This window comes from Xenopus laevis, chromosome 1S (assembly GCF_017654675.1).
Source record: "Xenopus laevis strain J_2021 chromosome 1S, Xenopus_laevis_v10.1, whole genome shotgun sequence".
Lineage (NCBI taxonomy): Eukaryota > Metazoa > Chordata > Amphibia > Anura > Pipidae > Xenopus > Xenopus laevis.
The window spans coordinates 89,034,484-89,050,062 of record NC_054372.1 but is presented as its reverse complement, the minus strand read 5'-3'; the positions used below and the strand labels follow the sequence as shown (position 1 = coordinate 89,050,062).

The 15,579-nt window shown below is 39.1% G+C and overlaps 1 protein-coding gene across 6 annotated transcripts; it reads right to left on the bottom strand.

Moving 5' to 3' along the window:
* Positions 1-2,019: 2,019 nt before the first annotated feature.
* mbd3.S (methyl-CpG binding domain protein 3 S homeolog) lies at positions 2,020-10,192 on the bottom strand. 6 transcript variants are annotated; one of them, XM_018234268.2, is made up of 8 exons: positions 9,861-10,192; positions 7,887-7,946; positions 6,984-7,143; positions 6,741-6,878; positions 6,563-6,653; positions 4,976-5,153; positions 4,146-4,325; positions 2,020-3,037 (listed from the first exon to the last, which is right to left on the bottom strand). In XM_018234268.2, the coding sequence occupies exons 1-7, from the start codon at positions 9,926-9,928 to the stop codon at positions 4,151-4,153; spliced, it is 870 nt and encodes a 289-aa protein (XP_018089757.1). In that variant the 5' UTR covers positions 9,929-10,192; the 3' UTR covers positions 2,020-3,037; positions 4,146-4,150.
* Positions 10,193-15,579: the final 5,387 nt, after the last annotated feature.

Genomic DNA, 15,579 nt, shown 5'->3' with positions numbered 1-15,579 from the left:
TTTATTTATTTTTTTTCAAAAAAACTATGTAATAGTAAGTTAGGTTGAAAAAAAGACACGTCCATCAAGTTCAACCTTTTAACTCTATATATAACCTGCCTAACTGCTAGTTGATCCAGACAGAGGAAGGCAAAAAAAAAAAACCCCCTCAGAGGGTGAAAAAATTCCTTCCTGACTTCGAAGATGGCAGCCTAGTCCCTGGATCAACTTGTACTATGAGCTATCTTCCATAACAAAACCGTACGGCATATTCTAGATGGGGCCTTACCAGTGCTCTATACAGTGGAAGGATGACCCCCCTCCTCCCAATGCCCCTTTTAATACGGCTCAAGACTGTATTTTCCCTTGATGCTGCTCACTGGCATTGCTTGCTACAGCCAAGTTTATTATCACCAAGGTTCTTTTCCATTATGGATTTGCCTAGCACAGTCCCTTTAAAGGTATAAGTGGTTTGGATATTTTTACATCCCAGGTGCATGACTTCACATTTATCAACATAGAATATCATCTGCCACTTAGCTGCCCAGATTGTCAGTTTTTCAAGATCCTGTAGCAAGGATGCCACATCCTGGATGGAATTAATTGGGCGGGATAATTTTGTCATCTGCAAATACTGATACATTACTTACAATACCCTACCCAAAGTCATTTATTAACAAGTTAAATAAAAGTGGACCCAATATCGAGCCCTGAGGGCCTCACTAAGAACCTTACTCCAAGTAAACTATTTACTATTAACAATCACCCACTATGCACAGTTTCCTATATGGCTACATAGTATATGGCACATTTGCATCAGCAGGCCACAAACCATAGAAAGTGCTGCACTTCCCAAATATATAAACCACTTTTATTCCAAAGTAGTTAAAATAATCAGATAAACACTGTGAGGACTGTGTGCACCACCTGACATGTTTCAGACTTTGGTGGTCCTAAATCATAGGCTATGGCTCATTTTCACCAGCTTTTGAGATGAAAAAAGTGTATAACAAAATGTATATTAAGCACATTGGTGCCACACATCTGCTCCACCACGCTAAAATTGGACTGCAGTAATCCATTTCAGTAAAATAAAGTGTTGCTTTAAAACGCGTCCCCTTGTACTAATACATTTGGTGGTGTTTGTACCTCCACTTTATATGGGTAGAACTACACAGACAAGTTCTATGCGTTTTCGGTGGCTGTGCCAAAACGCAGGCGTCAAATTGGATGCGACGGAAAATAAGGAAAGAAAAACAAATGTCATATTAAAAGCTCTACTTGCACAATATTGTAGAATTTAAGATCTGCAGCACCCCCTTCTCTTGGAAAATGCTAAACCAGCTTTTAAAGCCAGTCCAGCATTTCAGCTTGCTCCCTTGCCCCTAAGCAACAAGCAAATTGGAAGCAACTGCCACAGGGTACCAGGAAAGCAGCAAACATGTCGAAACCATCCTCACTTCTGGCCCACTGTGTGCTAGTCCCTGAAACTATTGAAAAAAAATATGTTTTAGTTTGAGTGATTGTATACTCTGTTGCATTCTTCTTGAGTACTTGTTTTTGCCTGATATTTATGTTGGTACATTAGAATACTTGGGGCATATTATGGTGTACGTGCAAGCTTTGAGTCCATTTTTAGAAACTCAATACGCCTTTTTCGATGTCTCTCACCACATGGCACTTAATCTACAGACAGTATATTTACTTATTACAATGTTTTTCCACACTGTTTGAACAGTTCTGTATTGTTAATTGTACAGGGCTACATACAGTATACCAGCAGTACTATAAAAGTCATACATACATAGCGTCTCCTATATATTCATGCAGGACTATGCCTCAAAAAAACTCTTCATATGCAAGGCATTCATACATTAGCCTTATCACATGCCACATCTTGTACAATGTACAGTTACTTAAGTTACAGTGTCACTCATGCATGTGCTCCATTTGCAAGTTTCAGTTTATTGAACACAGAATCATCAGAAATCATCTGCCACTTATTAGGGTTAAACCAGCTGCAAAAAAAAAATGTAGATGTTTTAAGTTCTTAGTATTTTAATGACATTTCCAAAGGTTACAAAAAGCCCTTGGTTAGAAGAGCAATTAGTAGCTTGAAAAAGTTCTTCCATTGAAACACAAAACAATTTCATTCAAATATTAAGACTTTTCACATAAGACACACAATCGCTTGCTGATAACTAATCCCTGAACATTTTCTGCAACTAGGAAACAGGTATTTCTCCACAGAAATATTTATTTTTGGTTGCACAGTCTCTAGGCAGGAAAAAGGTACATCTTTTGAGCCTTGCTGGCAACAACCTGTTTTCTTGAGAGTTTACCTGTCTCTGTGCTCGACTTATAAACCACATGAATGTGCATCTCATAGAAAAAGTTATTATGTTTACTTTATTTAAAAAAAAAAGGTGTTTACTAAAGGTCTTAAAAGTTATGTAAGTGACTGGGCCTGCATACAAAGAGAAAAGAATTACTGGCTTTAATATTTCATCTACAGCTCATTTGAAGAAAACTGGAACACACCGACAGGTTGACATTAGACTATTCCTCATTAAAAATACATTGTTGGAGCTTTCAAAAGACTATACCAAATGGCAAGGCAGTAACAAAAAAATACAGTTACAGCTCTAATTTAGTAGACTCTTGGTAAATTTCATTAGACTCTGATTTTAACTATACTATCAATTTACAAAAGGTGTTTGAAAATTAATCCAAAATAATATTTTTACAAACGTATTTCTTTTAAAGCAGCTGTGAGGACTAACAAAGTATCCATGTTTTCTTTGTAGTAGAACGAAGAAGGTTGATGAACGCTGACTGGTAAAGAAATGTCTTAAAAATCAAAAGGTTTATGGCTCTTCAGAGATTTCAGCATCCAAAATCAGGCCTGCTGACAGTGACCTTGGGATCAGAGGTGTAAATGAAGGGCACACTTTTCTTTGAGGTATCAATGCCAGCCCTGCATCAGTGCTTTGTGGGTCTGGTTCCAGTTGCCAGTAGCAAGTATTTTATGAAGAGAAGAGGTTGATAGGTAGCAGACCTATAAAAGAGAGGAACAGCATAAATTACACTAGACTAGACTATTTCTCTGTCTCGCAGAAAGGGTTTCACTGATAGTTCACATTTAAATAAACCTTTAGTATGATTTAGATGCTATTTTTTTAAAATTTAGCTTTCTTTTCAGCAGCTCTCCAATTTGGAATTTCAGCAGCTAGTTTGGTTGTTTGAGTCCAATATATCCTAGCAAACTTAAAGGTGGCCCACCATTTTAATGAACCTTAATGGGTTAAAATTCTTTTTTTACTACAATTCAAGTCTTTCAGTGCTGCATGGCTAAGTAATACTGTGCAATTAAGTGATATTTAAGTCTCATATCACAGCATTTATTTCAATGGAAGTTCAATAGCCAAAATAAAGTGGTTGGTAAAGAAAGACTTATAGACATTGAAAAGGCCCAAACCCAATCCTGGATTCGGTGCATCCCTACTTTAAAGTGAATGTGTTTCTAGCTTGTTTTTGAAATATTTCTCTACAGTATGAAATAGAGAATTAACTGCATTCGACATTGAAGGGTTAATAGTATTTAAAGGGGTCGTTCACCTTTAAATTAACTTTTTAAATGTACAGAGTGATATTCTAAGATAATTGGCAACTGGTTTTCATTTTTTTATTTGTGGTTTTTAAATTTAGATTTTTATTCAGCAGCTCTCCAGTTGGCAATTTCAGAAATCTGTTGCTAAATTTTCCTAGCAACCATGCATTGATTTGAATAATAGGAGATTGCCTGAAGAGAAAGATAAGTAATAAAAACAAGCAATAATAAATGTGTAGCCTTACAGAGTATTTGTGATCAATTTGGAAGCTGGGCACAAACAGAGTGCAAATAATCCAAAAACTATAAAAAGAAAAAATAAAGGCCAAATGAAAAGTTGGTTAGGTTTCAACATTCTATAACATCGTAAACGTTAACTTTAACGTGAACCACCCCTTTGAGTAATTAGATGGTTCTTGGCCCTCTTAGCCTTCATTTTACAAATTTTTGCATGTGGCTTTATTATTTGCCAAGATTTTTTTCCATCAACAGGGCATAACATTTTTGCGGTTTATCAAATCTTTGAAGATAATGCTGTACCCATAACAATGTTTACCATTTTTATACATCATCTGCTTCTTGTTCTCTGGGGTCTTGGTCTTCCTCTTCGTCATCAATATCTTTGTCTAAAGGAGCACCACCATCTTTGGAAATCTCTTCCACATGAGCAAGCATATCAGCCATGAGAGCTTCCTCTAGTTTCTTCCTAACTTGCTGCACCAGCTCCTCTTGTTTCCTGGAAATGTACAATAAATCCTTTATTGGCATATCTAATATATTTTTTACAATTTTTTTTTTAAGCAACATTATCAAAGATAGTTGTGTTACACACATGTAAAATGGCAGTTATTCACAAGATGCCAGAAATGTCAATAATTCATTAAAACAGTAGCGGTGTTGGCACAAAATGTTTAATTGTTTAAAAATTAGTAGTGACATAAATTTTCCCTTTATGAGAGTATTTTTGTATGAAAGCTTGTCAACAATTCCCTGTCAGATAAGAAAACAGATTTGACACCGTTAGAGAAGCGATGTAAAACGGAGGTTCATTCGTTTTCTGTAGCTCCATATCTTTCTTATCTTGGTGGGCTTTCTCCCTGGTACATGTATGTTCAGCTCCCACTGTACAAGTACTGGGATGTGGAGTAACTACTACACAAGCACATGAAGTGTTAGTGGACAACTTTGGGTACACAGACCAGCACTGGCAGAGAGCTTGCATCTAAAGCCTAGTATAGTAGCCCTATGCATAAGCCAGCAATTTTGGACTCCACTTTATTCATTCTTTGTTTTATACCATTATATATGTTTATCATATTTTTTCACTCTCTTTAATTAAAAATCTGAGTATAATTATTTTTACATCATAACAAATATGGCAATCACCTGATGTCTTCGTCTGTCACCATAAAGGCTTTGCAAAGAGGCTGAGAAGTATTAAGCCATACACCAGGATTCTTCTCTACTGCTGCAGAAAGCTGACCTGTGATAGGCATAGTGCTAGTATGCAGAGCACTAGCAATAGCAGACAGAAGAGTCTCATCTGTGCAGCCAGGACCCACACCTAGGGAAGTAAAATAATACAAAGTACAAGAACACCTACCATTTAGGTTCATGTATTTTTCACAAGACTATTTACATGGCAACTGTACATCTAAATATCATGCTGACCTAATGTGGGACTTAAAATTATATATAATATCCACATACAGGATTTTACTAAAAACTGTCAAATCCGTCATAATTGTATTGATTTTTTTATTCAGCTAATGAGATATTGTCAGCAGTACTAACAGCTCCTCTGTTGTCAATATTTAGGATGGGGCTGTACATGCATAAAAAACAAGTTGTTACCTCTTAACAGCTGCTTAAAGGAAAACTAAACCCTAAAAATGAATATGGTTAATAATTGTATATTTTACATAATTAACTTATTGTACCAGCCTAAAGTTTCAACATCTCAATAGCAGAAATGATCTGGGGCTTCACACTTGTCACAGGGGGTCACCATCTTGGAAAGTGTCTGCGAGACTCGCGTGCTCTGAGCAGCTGTTGAGAAGCTAAAATTTGGGGTTGTTGCAAATTTTCAAGCAGAAAATTAAGTTTGTCTGTAATATAGCTGATGCTACAAGGTTGATTATTAAATTCTGATGCTAATTGCATTGGTTTCTGAGTGAACAGGTAGTAATTAGGTACTGAATTAAGTACTAATCAGCCTTATATTATGACATTTCTATTCTAGATATACAGTATACTGTCAGTCCCTAAGCTCAGTAACCGACAGCAGCACAGAGCAGGTGCAGTGAATCAGCAAAGAAGATGGGGAGCTACTGGGGCATCTTTGGAGACACAGATCTTTCCTGCTAAAGGGCCGAGTTTCCCTTGGGCTGGTACAGAAGCCCAAAACATAGTGTACAATAATTCTAGCCTATATCTTTTGTTAGGCTTTAGTTCTCCTTTAAAGGGTCACACAGTTCACTACAGCTGTGAAACCTCCTGGCTAAGCAATCAATGTGCTTTATAATAAAGCAGCGGAAATTTTGTCAAGAGGTAATATAAATAATACATCCAGCACTTCAGACTTATCTCTCTCACGCCACACTTCAAAGAGTTAAATGAAGTGTTCAAAGGATGGTTAGAACATACCACTGCAAAATGTATTCTTCCAATAAAGTTAGTTAGTATTATTCCAAATTGTAAAATTAACCCACACAATAAAATATCTTATATTTTAGGGCAATACTTTAATAACCTCTACTTGTAGCAGAAATGAAAACACAGCTACCTGCCCCAATTGCTGGCATGTATTCAAGCACTAATCATGAGAGCAAGCTCATCCACAATACTTCCAATTCAAGTAAATAGGGAAGCAATAAGAATTGTTACAGACACATTAAACCAGAAGCAGTGGATATTAAAATGCTGCATGTGGCAAGGGATTTAAAGCATAGAAAACTACCTTTGGACATTTACCTTGCAAACCTTTAGGTAGTTCCATGGTTTTCACCAACTCCTCTGCAATGTCAAATGCATTTAACCCACTCAGCTTCTTTTCCCAGAAGAGCTGCAGATGTTAAAGCTAGTGTTACCTTAAGTTCAGGAATATAGAGACTGTAACATTAGAACACAGAACACAACATAAACACCTCACCTGCCTTGGTTGGTCAACAGCTTTCTGTGGGTCACTCTTGACTTTGTTAGTGGGGTGATTAGTCACCTTTGTCACTGGTTGCTTAAAAATGGAGGCTGTCTGCCGTACAGGAAGTGCAGTATTAAGGTCTGGCTTACCCTGTGAAAGATTTACAAAATGTAGGTGGTGTGCAATGATGCCAGTCTGAAGAGAATTAAAATCCATTTAATACAGTAGGTTCACTCTATTCCCTGCTGTTCATACCTTAGATTGATTGAGTCCATCATACCGCATTCGCTGTCTGTTTTTGTTGATTTTGCTCATGAGCATTTTTCCTGTACGAAAGTCAAATGTGCTGAGATCCATGGAGTTTCCTAAGTAACGAGCAAGCTGAGGCTTACTGCGGAATTTCTTCCCACTTGGGCTACAACATAAAAGGAAGGTATTCACTGGCACAGCAAATTGAAAAGATCATCCATTTTTATCATGGCTTAGCAATTTCAACCTGTCTGCTTGCCTATCATGGATCTCTTTGGTTAATGAACGGCAAACAAACAGCTTAAAATATTCATGTCACAACATTTTACTGCAATTTTCGCAAACGACTACAGTCAAAGTCACTTGTGGGGACCCAATTTGGTAGGCACACTCCAAGAGATTAAAATCAGTTATCTACTACCCATTTTGGCACAACTCTTCTTTAAATTATGCACTAGTGGTGCCTTGCTCGAATGCAGCTGCATTTTATTTATTTATTTAGATAAGGCACACTGCCCATGGGTAGAGCACAATCAAATGAGAGGACATAACAAATTTGCACCCCCAAGTGTATAACACAATTCTGTTAAAGCATTTGTAGGTATAAAAATGTAAATTATGCAAAGTAGTTATAAGCAATACAGTAAGCTTGTATGTGTCTGGGTATAGTACGACATGCTTAAGTCTCATTGCAGTGATAATAATATCCTTTTGACTGGGAGAGTTAGTACTATGACATTTAAAGCAATGGTTATCAGTTATCCTAAATGAGATAGGAATCCTGGTTCTGAGCTTAACTACAATTAACTTCATTAAGGGGAAAAAAATTATCCAAACTGGCAATGTGACCAGTCAATGAATCAACCTTGTACGAACAGTGTAAATGCCAGTAGCCTTGTATTTTCTTACTTGATATTAAGGCATCCAACCCTGTCTCGAAGCGATCTATTATATCTGCTGGGAGAGCTGCTTTTGGGAGAGAATTCCACAACTTCATACTTTTCATTGTACAAAAAAAAAAAAACAAAAAGCAAAAACAAAGACCTTTCTACACCTACAGATGATTTCCCCCCCCATGCCCCAAATATCATGCAATTACCTTGTGTTTTCAGGAAACATATATAAGTGAATAAGGAACCAGAAAGTGTATTTAATGGTCCCCCTTATAATATATATTTTTACATACTGATGATATAATCTCATTAAATCAATCATTTGCAATTATCCTTTTTTCAGGAGTCTTAATCCTCTATATACTACATATTTTGCCATGAAGATTTACCCCTTTTAGAATATATCAAAATTCTTCCAGTTTATACTACCCCCACAATTATTACTAGATACTTCTCCCTCAGCCACCTGACTTAGTGGAGCTGATTAACTGACAGATACAAAATTGCACCAGTGCAGCTGCCTATAGCAACCTGTCAGAAAATGAAAGCAAAATCTAACATATAGTAGATAAATAAAAAATAGTAGGTTCTAAACTGGTGCATTCTATCAAGTTAGTAAATCGGCCCCAGGTAGGTTAACTGCAAACTGGTAAACCTCACATTCATTACCTAACTATTTAGCCTGACTGAATTGCATCTGCCACTCATATGCCCAAATCGCCAACTTGTTCAGATCCCCAATTAAGAATGATATACCCTCCGTTGATTCATCAGCAAACACAAAAATATTGCTTTCAATGACTGCCAGGTCATTAAGCCCATGGGTATTGGCTTTGACATCAGCTGGAAAAAAAGGTTCCAAATTCTGAGGACCTCTGTGCCCATGTCTAGAGAAGATAGGGCGCATAAGGCATTTTTATAGCCAGAATGCATTTTCAGATAATAATTGCAGGTGCAGGGATACTAAGTGTGCTTTACGTAGCAGGTAATGGGAAATGACCATAGCGATTAAAAAAAAAAAAGTACCATGTCATAACACACAAATATTACCAGATTCCCCTCACCCCCTTATTGATAGGGCAGCAAAGACGACACCACATTGTGCTGAAAACGCCAGGAACTGAATTTAAATCTGCCAATCAGGCCCGGACTGGCAATCTGTGGGTTCTGGCAAATGCCAGAGGGGCTGCTGTATGGTTCCATAGAAAGTTACCATATAGTGGGCTGGTAGGGGGCTGTTTGGGGCTCTTTGTACTTGGCATGGCAGGGCCTATTTTGACTCCCAGTCCAGACCTGCTGCCAATACATTTTATCTGATAATAAACATATAAAGCACAACGGACAATTACTAGTAATGCGGGAGATTAAGCCACAGGTTTAGTGCGTGTGTTAATAGCAGAATCCAGTACTTGTTAAGAGTATACTGTAGCACACTGACTCTAAGGATAATTTCTAAGGACTTTTGCCATTCTATGGCTTTTTCTCATCATGGTCAGAATGAATAGGGATAGAAATTCACTAGGGCATTAGGAGCTCTTTTGTGTAAATAAATGGAACATTCAGATACAGCAGTGAGGAGCATTATGCTCCAACTTGATATTCTGTCCTTGTTCCTCGGCACACACACACACTTCTTTTCCAACTATACAACGGGCACCTCTCTGTCCCTCCTAATTATCTTCGCTCCGATATCCCGCCTACTCTTTATTCCTCCAGTCTGCCCTCATTTTCTACTTGTCCCCGTCTGACCCACACTGAGTGCTATTTTCTTTGAATCGTTGCACTGTTGCCACCCAAACCCCCTTCTTAGTCCTACCCAGAGCTCTCTGCATCCACATTCTGCACTAACCAACCCGCCTTACAGTCCCTCACTTCCTTTCTGTGCATCTCTTACCCCCTTGCCTAAACAAATACTATAACTTGCTCTCTTACTTCTCTCCCCAGTTACCTATAGTAATAGACATCGCTCTTGCCGGCGGAGAGGCCAGACCTTCGAGTAACCTCCTCCTTTTTCCAGCCCTGGGGCAAAGCCGAGCACTCCCATCGCTTTTTCTCCATCTTCGTCCCGCTTCAGTATGGAACACAAAGCACGTATACCTCCGCGGAGTCTTGCAGAATCCTTCCGCTAATTGCCTTTTTTCGTAGAAGGAGGGCGCGCGTTGATTGGGTCGATTCACTGGAGGGACGGCGCTTAATCACAACATTGTTTGTTATGGGTCACGGGGTCGCTAGGAAAGAGCTATAAAACAGCGGCTAAATCCTAATGAGAAAAATGACAAGTAGTCGCGATAGCGTGACCACGCTGCCGGAAGAGGTGGAGCTTGGGATGTAACCTGTAGAGGAGCGGAGGGATCGTAAGAGTGCAAATTTAAACAGAGAATGGAGTAGTCTTGGGGGAAATGAGTCTCTGGGTTCCCTATGACTGAAATTAAATGAGCGACAATCTTTTTTAGGTTCTCTACTTTACAGTAACCTTCTATTGGAAGAAATGTTCCAAATGGATTTTCTAATAAAAACTGGTAGACCTCTTTCTTGTGGTGTGCTTTTTATTTCATTGTCTTTTATCCTCTCCCTTGGGGAGCAGCAGAATTATCTGTTAAAGGAAAAGGAAAGCTACCAAGGCAGTTTATTGCAAATAGATTAGCCACAATAGTGCAAACTATAACACTTATATTTACACTTAATTTATTCTGCAGAATGCTTTACCATCCCTGAGTAAACGGCTCTAGAAGTTCTCTGTTTGCTTAGGATAGCAGCCACCATATTAGCTTGGAGTGATATAACTTCCTGCCAGAGTCTTATAGCTCTGGGCTCAGATTACTGCTGTGAGGGGAGGAGAGAGGAGCTAACTGGGCATGCTCAAGCCCTTGCCCTGGAGGTTTAACCCTTTAAGTGCCACAGAACGTAGAATCTACATTCTGTGGAAAAGTAACTTGAAATGCCACAGAACGTAGATTCTACGTTCTGCAGCACTTCCGGGTTCTGGAGCGGAGGAGCGGCTGTTAGAGCCGCTCGCTCCGTTCCGCTTCGATCCCCTGCCCCTAGGCAACGAGCAGAGCAGGGGATCGAGTGGCCCCTGGGGCGCGATCGCCCAGGGGCCCAAAAACAGCAGCAGGCACGTGTTCCTTACGTGTCCTGCTGCTGCAGCCTGCACTGCGCCATCCAGCTCCGCCCCCACAGCACAGAGACACGCAGATCGTCGCAGATGTCTTCCTGGGACCCCTCCACATCGTGTGCAACAGTCTTCAGCGACTTTTTCAGGTTAGTGCAACAATTACACACACAAACACACCAACACACACTTATTACAGTAATACACACTTAGATTCACACTTACACACACTTACACATACATTTTTGGGGATTGGGGGGGTCACTTACACTCACTGCACTTACACACACGTGCACACGCACACACGCGCACATAACATGTAATTTACCATTTGTACACACGCACACGCACATACATGGCATTGTGGCTTTTTTTTTTTTTTCTTATCGCATCGTCTCTTTTTTTTGCTGAAAAAAATGTTTTATTGCCATTACGAATAGCGTATTCGCTAACCGTACTGTGCAATATCTTTTGTATGTTATTTCGGTGATTATATTGCAATTTTGGGTATTTTGGTGCATTTTTAGCCATTTTATTGAATTTTTAGCCATTTTATTGCATTTTCAGCTCTGCATATGTTGTGTTCACTTGTTTCTAGCCGTATAACCTGTTTGGCCCAGCTAAAATATTCAAACTGTGATTCTGATGGCCGATAACACTATTCTGGAAAAAAAACATTGATTTTTGTGGTTTTATTGGATTTTTTTTCATTTCACTCTTTACTGCCTTATTTTGTTTTGCCTTGTAAATTTTATCTACTATATATCCATTTGGGGGTCTCTGTGCGCCACATAGTTTGGTATATCTATGCATATTGGGCATCAAAGTGTTCAGTAGACCCCTGGCGTTCATATTTAGGATGTTTTATGCTGATACGTTACGAAATGTGGGGCATATAATGGGGTAAAATTCAAGCTTTGTGACGATTTTCAGAAATTTGATAAAAACCGTTATGTTCAGCATTGCTTTGCAGTTTGGCATTTTGTAGTAGAAACACTTATTTACCCATATTGGATTCGTCAGAATGTGTACTTTCTGAAAATATATGGTTTTCTGGGGTCTCTGTACTGTTAGGGGGGTCTAATGTCGCATAATACACACACCAGGTGCTCATATTGCAGCAGCCAGCGCGTCAGCCGTGAAAATGTATATACACTATTGTCATTTGGTGGTCTCTGTGCGCCACATAGTTTGGTATATCTATGCATATTGAGCATCAAAGTGTTCAGTAGACCCCTGGCGTTCATATTTAGGATGTTTTATGCTGATACGTTACGAAATGTGGGGCATATAATGGGGTAAAATTCAAGCTTTCTGACGATTTTCAGAAATTTGATAAAAAACCGTTATGTTCAGCATTGCTTTGCAGTTTGGCAGTTTGTAGTAGAAACACTTATTTACCCATATTAGATTCGTCAGAATGTGTACTTTCTGAAAATATATGGTTTTCTGGGGTCTCTGTACTGTTAGGGGGGTCTAATGTCGCATAATACACACACCAGGCGCTTATATTGCAGCAGCCAGCGCGTCAGCTGTGAAAATGTATATACACTATTGTCATTTGGGGGTCTCTGTGCGCCACATAGTTTGGTATATCTATGCATATTGAGCATCAAAGTGTTCAGTAGACCTCTGGCGTTCATATTTAGGATGTTTTATGCTGATACGTTACGAAACGTGGAGCATATAATGGGGTAAAATTCAAGCTTTGTGACGATTTTCAGAAATTTGATAAAAACCGTTATGTTCAGCATTGCTTTGCAGTTTGGCAGTTTGTAGTAGAAACACTTATTTACCCATATTGGATTCGTCAGAATGTGTACTTTCTGAAAATATCTGGTTTTCTGGGGTCTCTGTACTGTTAGGGGGGTCTAATGTCGCATAATACACACACCAGGCGCTTATATTGCAGCAGCCAGCGCGTCAGCTGTGAAAATGTATATACACTATTGTCATTTGGGGGTCTCTGTGCGCCACATAGTTTGGTATATCTATGCATATTGAGCATCAAAGTGTTCAGTAGACCTCTGGCGTTCATATTTAGGATGTTTTATGCTGATACGTTACGAAACGTGGAGCATATAATGGGGTAAAATTCAAGCTTTGTGACGATTTTCAGAAATTTGATAAAAACCGTTATGTTCAGCATTGCTTTGCAGTTTGGCAGTTTGTAGTAGAAACACTTATTTACCCATATTGGATTCGTCAGAATGTGTACTTTCTGAAAATATCTGGTTTTCTGGGGTCTCTGTACTGTTAGGGGGGTCTAATGTCGCATAATACACACACCAGGTGCTTATATTGCAGCAGCCAGCGCGTCAGCCGTGAAAATGTATATACACTATTGTCATTTGGGGGTCTCTGTGCGCCACATAGTTTGGTATATCTATGCATATTGGGCATCAAAGTGTTCAGTAGACCCCTGGCGTTCATATTTAGGATGTTTTATGCTGATACGTTACGAAACGTGGAGCATATAATGGAGTAAAATTCAAGCTTTGTGACGATTTTCAGAAATTTGATAAAAACCGTTATGTTCAGCATTGCTTTGCAGTTTGGCAGTTTGTAGTAGAAACACTTATTTACCCATATTGGATTCGTCAGAATGTTTACTTTCTGAAAATATATGGTTTTCTGTGGTCTCTGTACTGTTAGGGGGGTCTAATGTCGCATAATACACACACCAGGTGCTTATATTGCAGCAGCCAGCGCGTCAGCCGTGAAAATGTATATACAGTATTGTCATTTGGGGGTCTCTGTGCGCCACATAGTTTGGTATATCTATGCATATTGGGCATCAAAGTGTTCAGTAGACCCCTGGCGTTCATATTTAGGATGTTTTATGCTGATAAGTTACGAAATGTGGGGCATATAATGAGGTAAAATTCAAGCTTTGTGATGATTTTCAGAAATTTGATATTTGATGTTCAGCATTGCTTTGCAGTTTGGCAGTTTGTAGTAGAAACACTTATTTACCCATATTGGATTCGTCAGAATGTGTACTTTCTGAAAATATATGGTTTTCTGGGGTCTCTGTACTGTTAGGTGGTCTAATGTCGCATAATACACACACCGGGTGGTTATGTTGCAGCAGCTAGCGCGTCAGCCGTGAAAATGTCTATACATATTGTCATTTGGGGGTCTCTGTGCGCCACATAGTTTGGTATATCTATGCACATTGGGCATCAAACTATTTAGTAGACCCGTATGTTTATATTTAGGATGCTTTATGCTGGTAATGATACATGGACAATACGATGCTGGAAAGTTGAAGCTTTGAGGCAATTTTCAGATATTTCACCAAAACCGCCAAATTTGGCAAAGCCTTGCGACTCAGTAGTTTGGAGCAGAAAAGCATGGGTACCCATTTTAGATTCTGTAGAATGTGTACTTTCCAAAAATGTATGGGTTTGGGGGGTAAACATATATTTCTGTGTTTTTACCCCACAAAAATGCAGACTATGTGCTGATTTTTCATTAGCTGAAGTTACCCACAGGACAATTTGTATGTGCTAACTTCATTTTGGGGCCTCTAAATGCCATATACTTTGGTAAACCTATGCACAGTGGGCACCAAACTGTTTGGAGGACCCCTGGCAATCACAATTTGGGTGCTTTTTTGTGATACGTAATGATACATGGGCGATATGATGCTGGAAAGTTGAAGCATTGAGGCAATTTTCAGATATTTCACCAAAACCGACAACTTTGGGAAAGCCTTGCGACTCAGTAGTTTGGAGCAATAAGGCATGGGTACCCATTTTAGATTCTGTAGAATGTGTACTTTCCAAAAATGTATGGGTTTGGGGGGTAAACATATATTTCTGTGTTTTTACCCCACAAAAATGCAGTTAATGTGTTGATCTTTCATTAGCTGAAGTTACCCACAGGACTATTTGTATGCACTAACTTCATTTTGAGGCCTCTAAATGCCAGATACTTTGGTAAACCTATGAACAATGGCCACCAAACTGTTCGGAGGAACCCTGGCAATCATATTTAGGGTGCTTTTTCTTAGTACGTAATGATATATGGGTGATATAGTGCTGGGAAGTTGAAGCTTTGAGGCAATTTTCAGATATTTCACCAAAACCGACAACTTTGGGAAAGCCTTGCGACTCAGTAGTTTGGAGCAGAAAGGCATGGGTACCCATTTTAGATTCAGTAGAATGTGTACTTTCCAAAAATATATGGGTTTTGGGGGTAAACATATATTTCTGTGTTTTTACCCCACAAAAATGCAGTCAATGTGTTGATTTTTCATTAGCTGAAGTTACCCACGGGACTGTTTGTATGCGCTAACTTCATTTTGGGGCCTCTAAATGCCAGATACTTTGGTAAACCTAGGAACAATGGCCACCAAACTGTTTGGAGGAACCCTGGCAATCATATTTAGGGTGCTTTATCTTGGTGCGTAACGATACATGGGCGATATGGTGCTGAGAAGTTGAAGCTTTGAGGCAATTTTCAGATATTTCACCAAAACCGACAATTGTGGGAAAGCCTTGCGACTCAGTAGTTTGGAGCAGAAAGGCATGGGTACCCATTTTAGATTCGGTAGAATGTGTACTTTCCAAAAATATATGGGTTTGGGGGG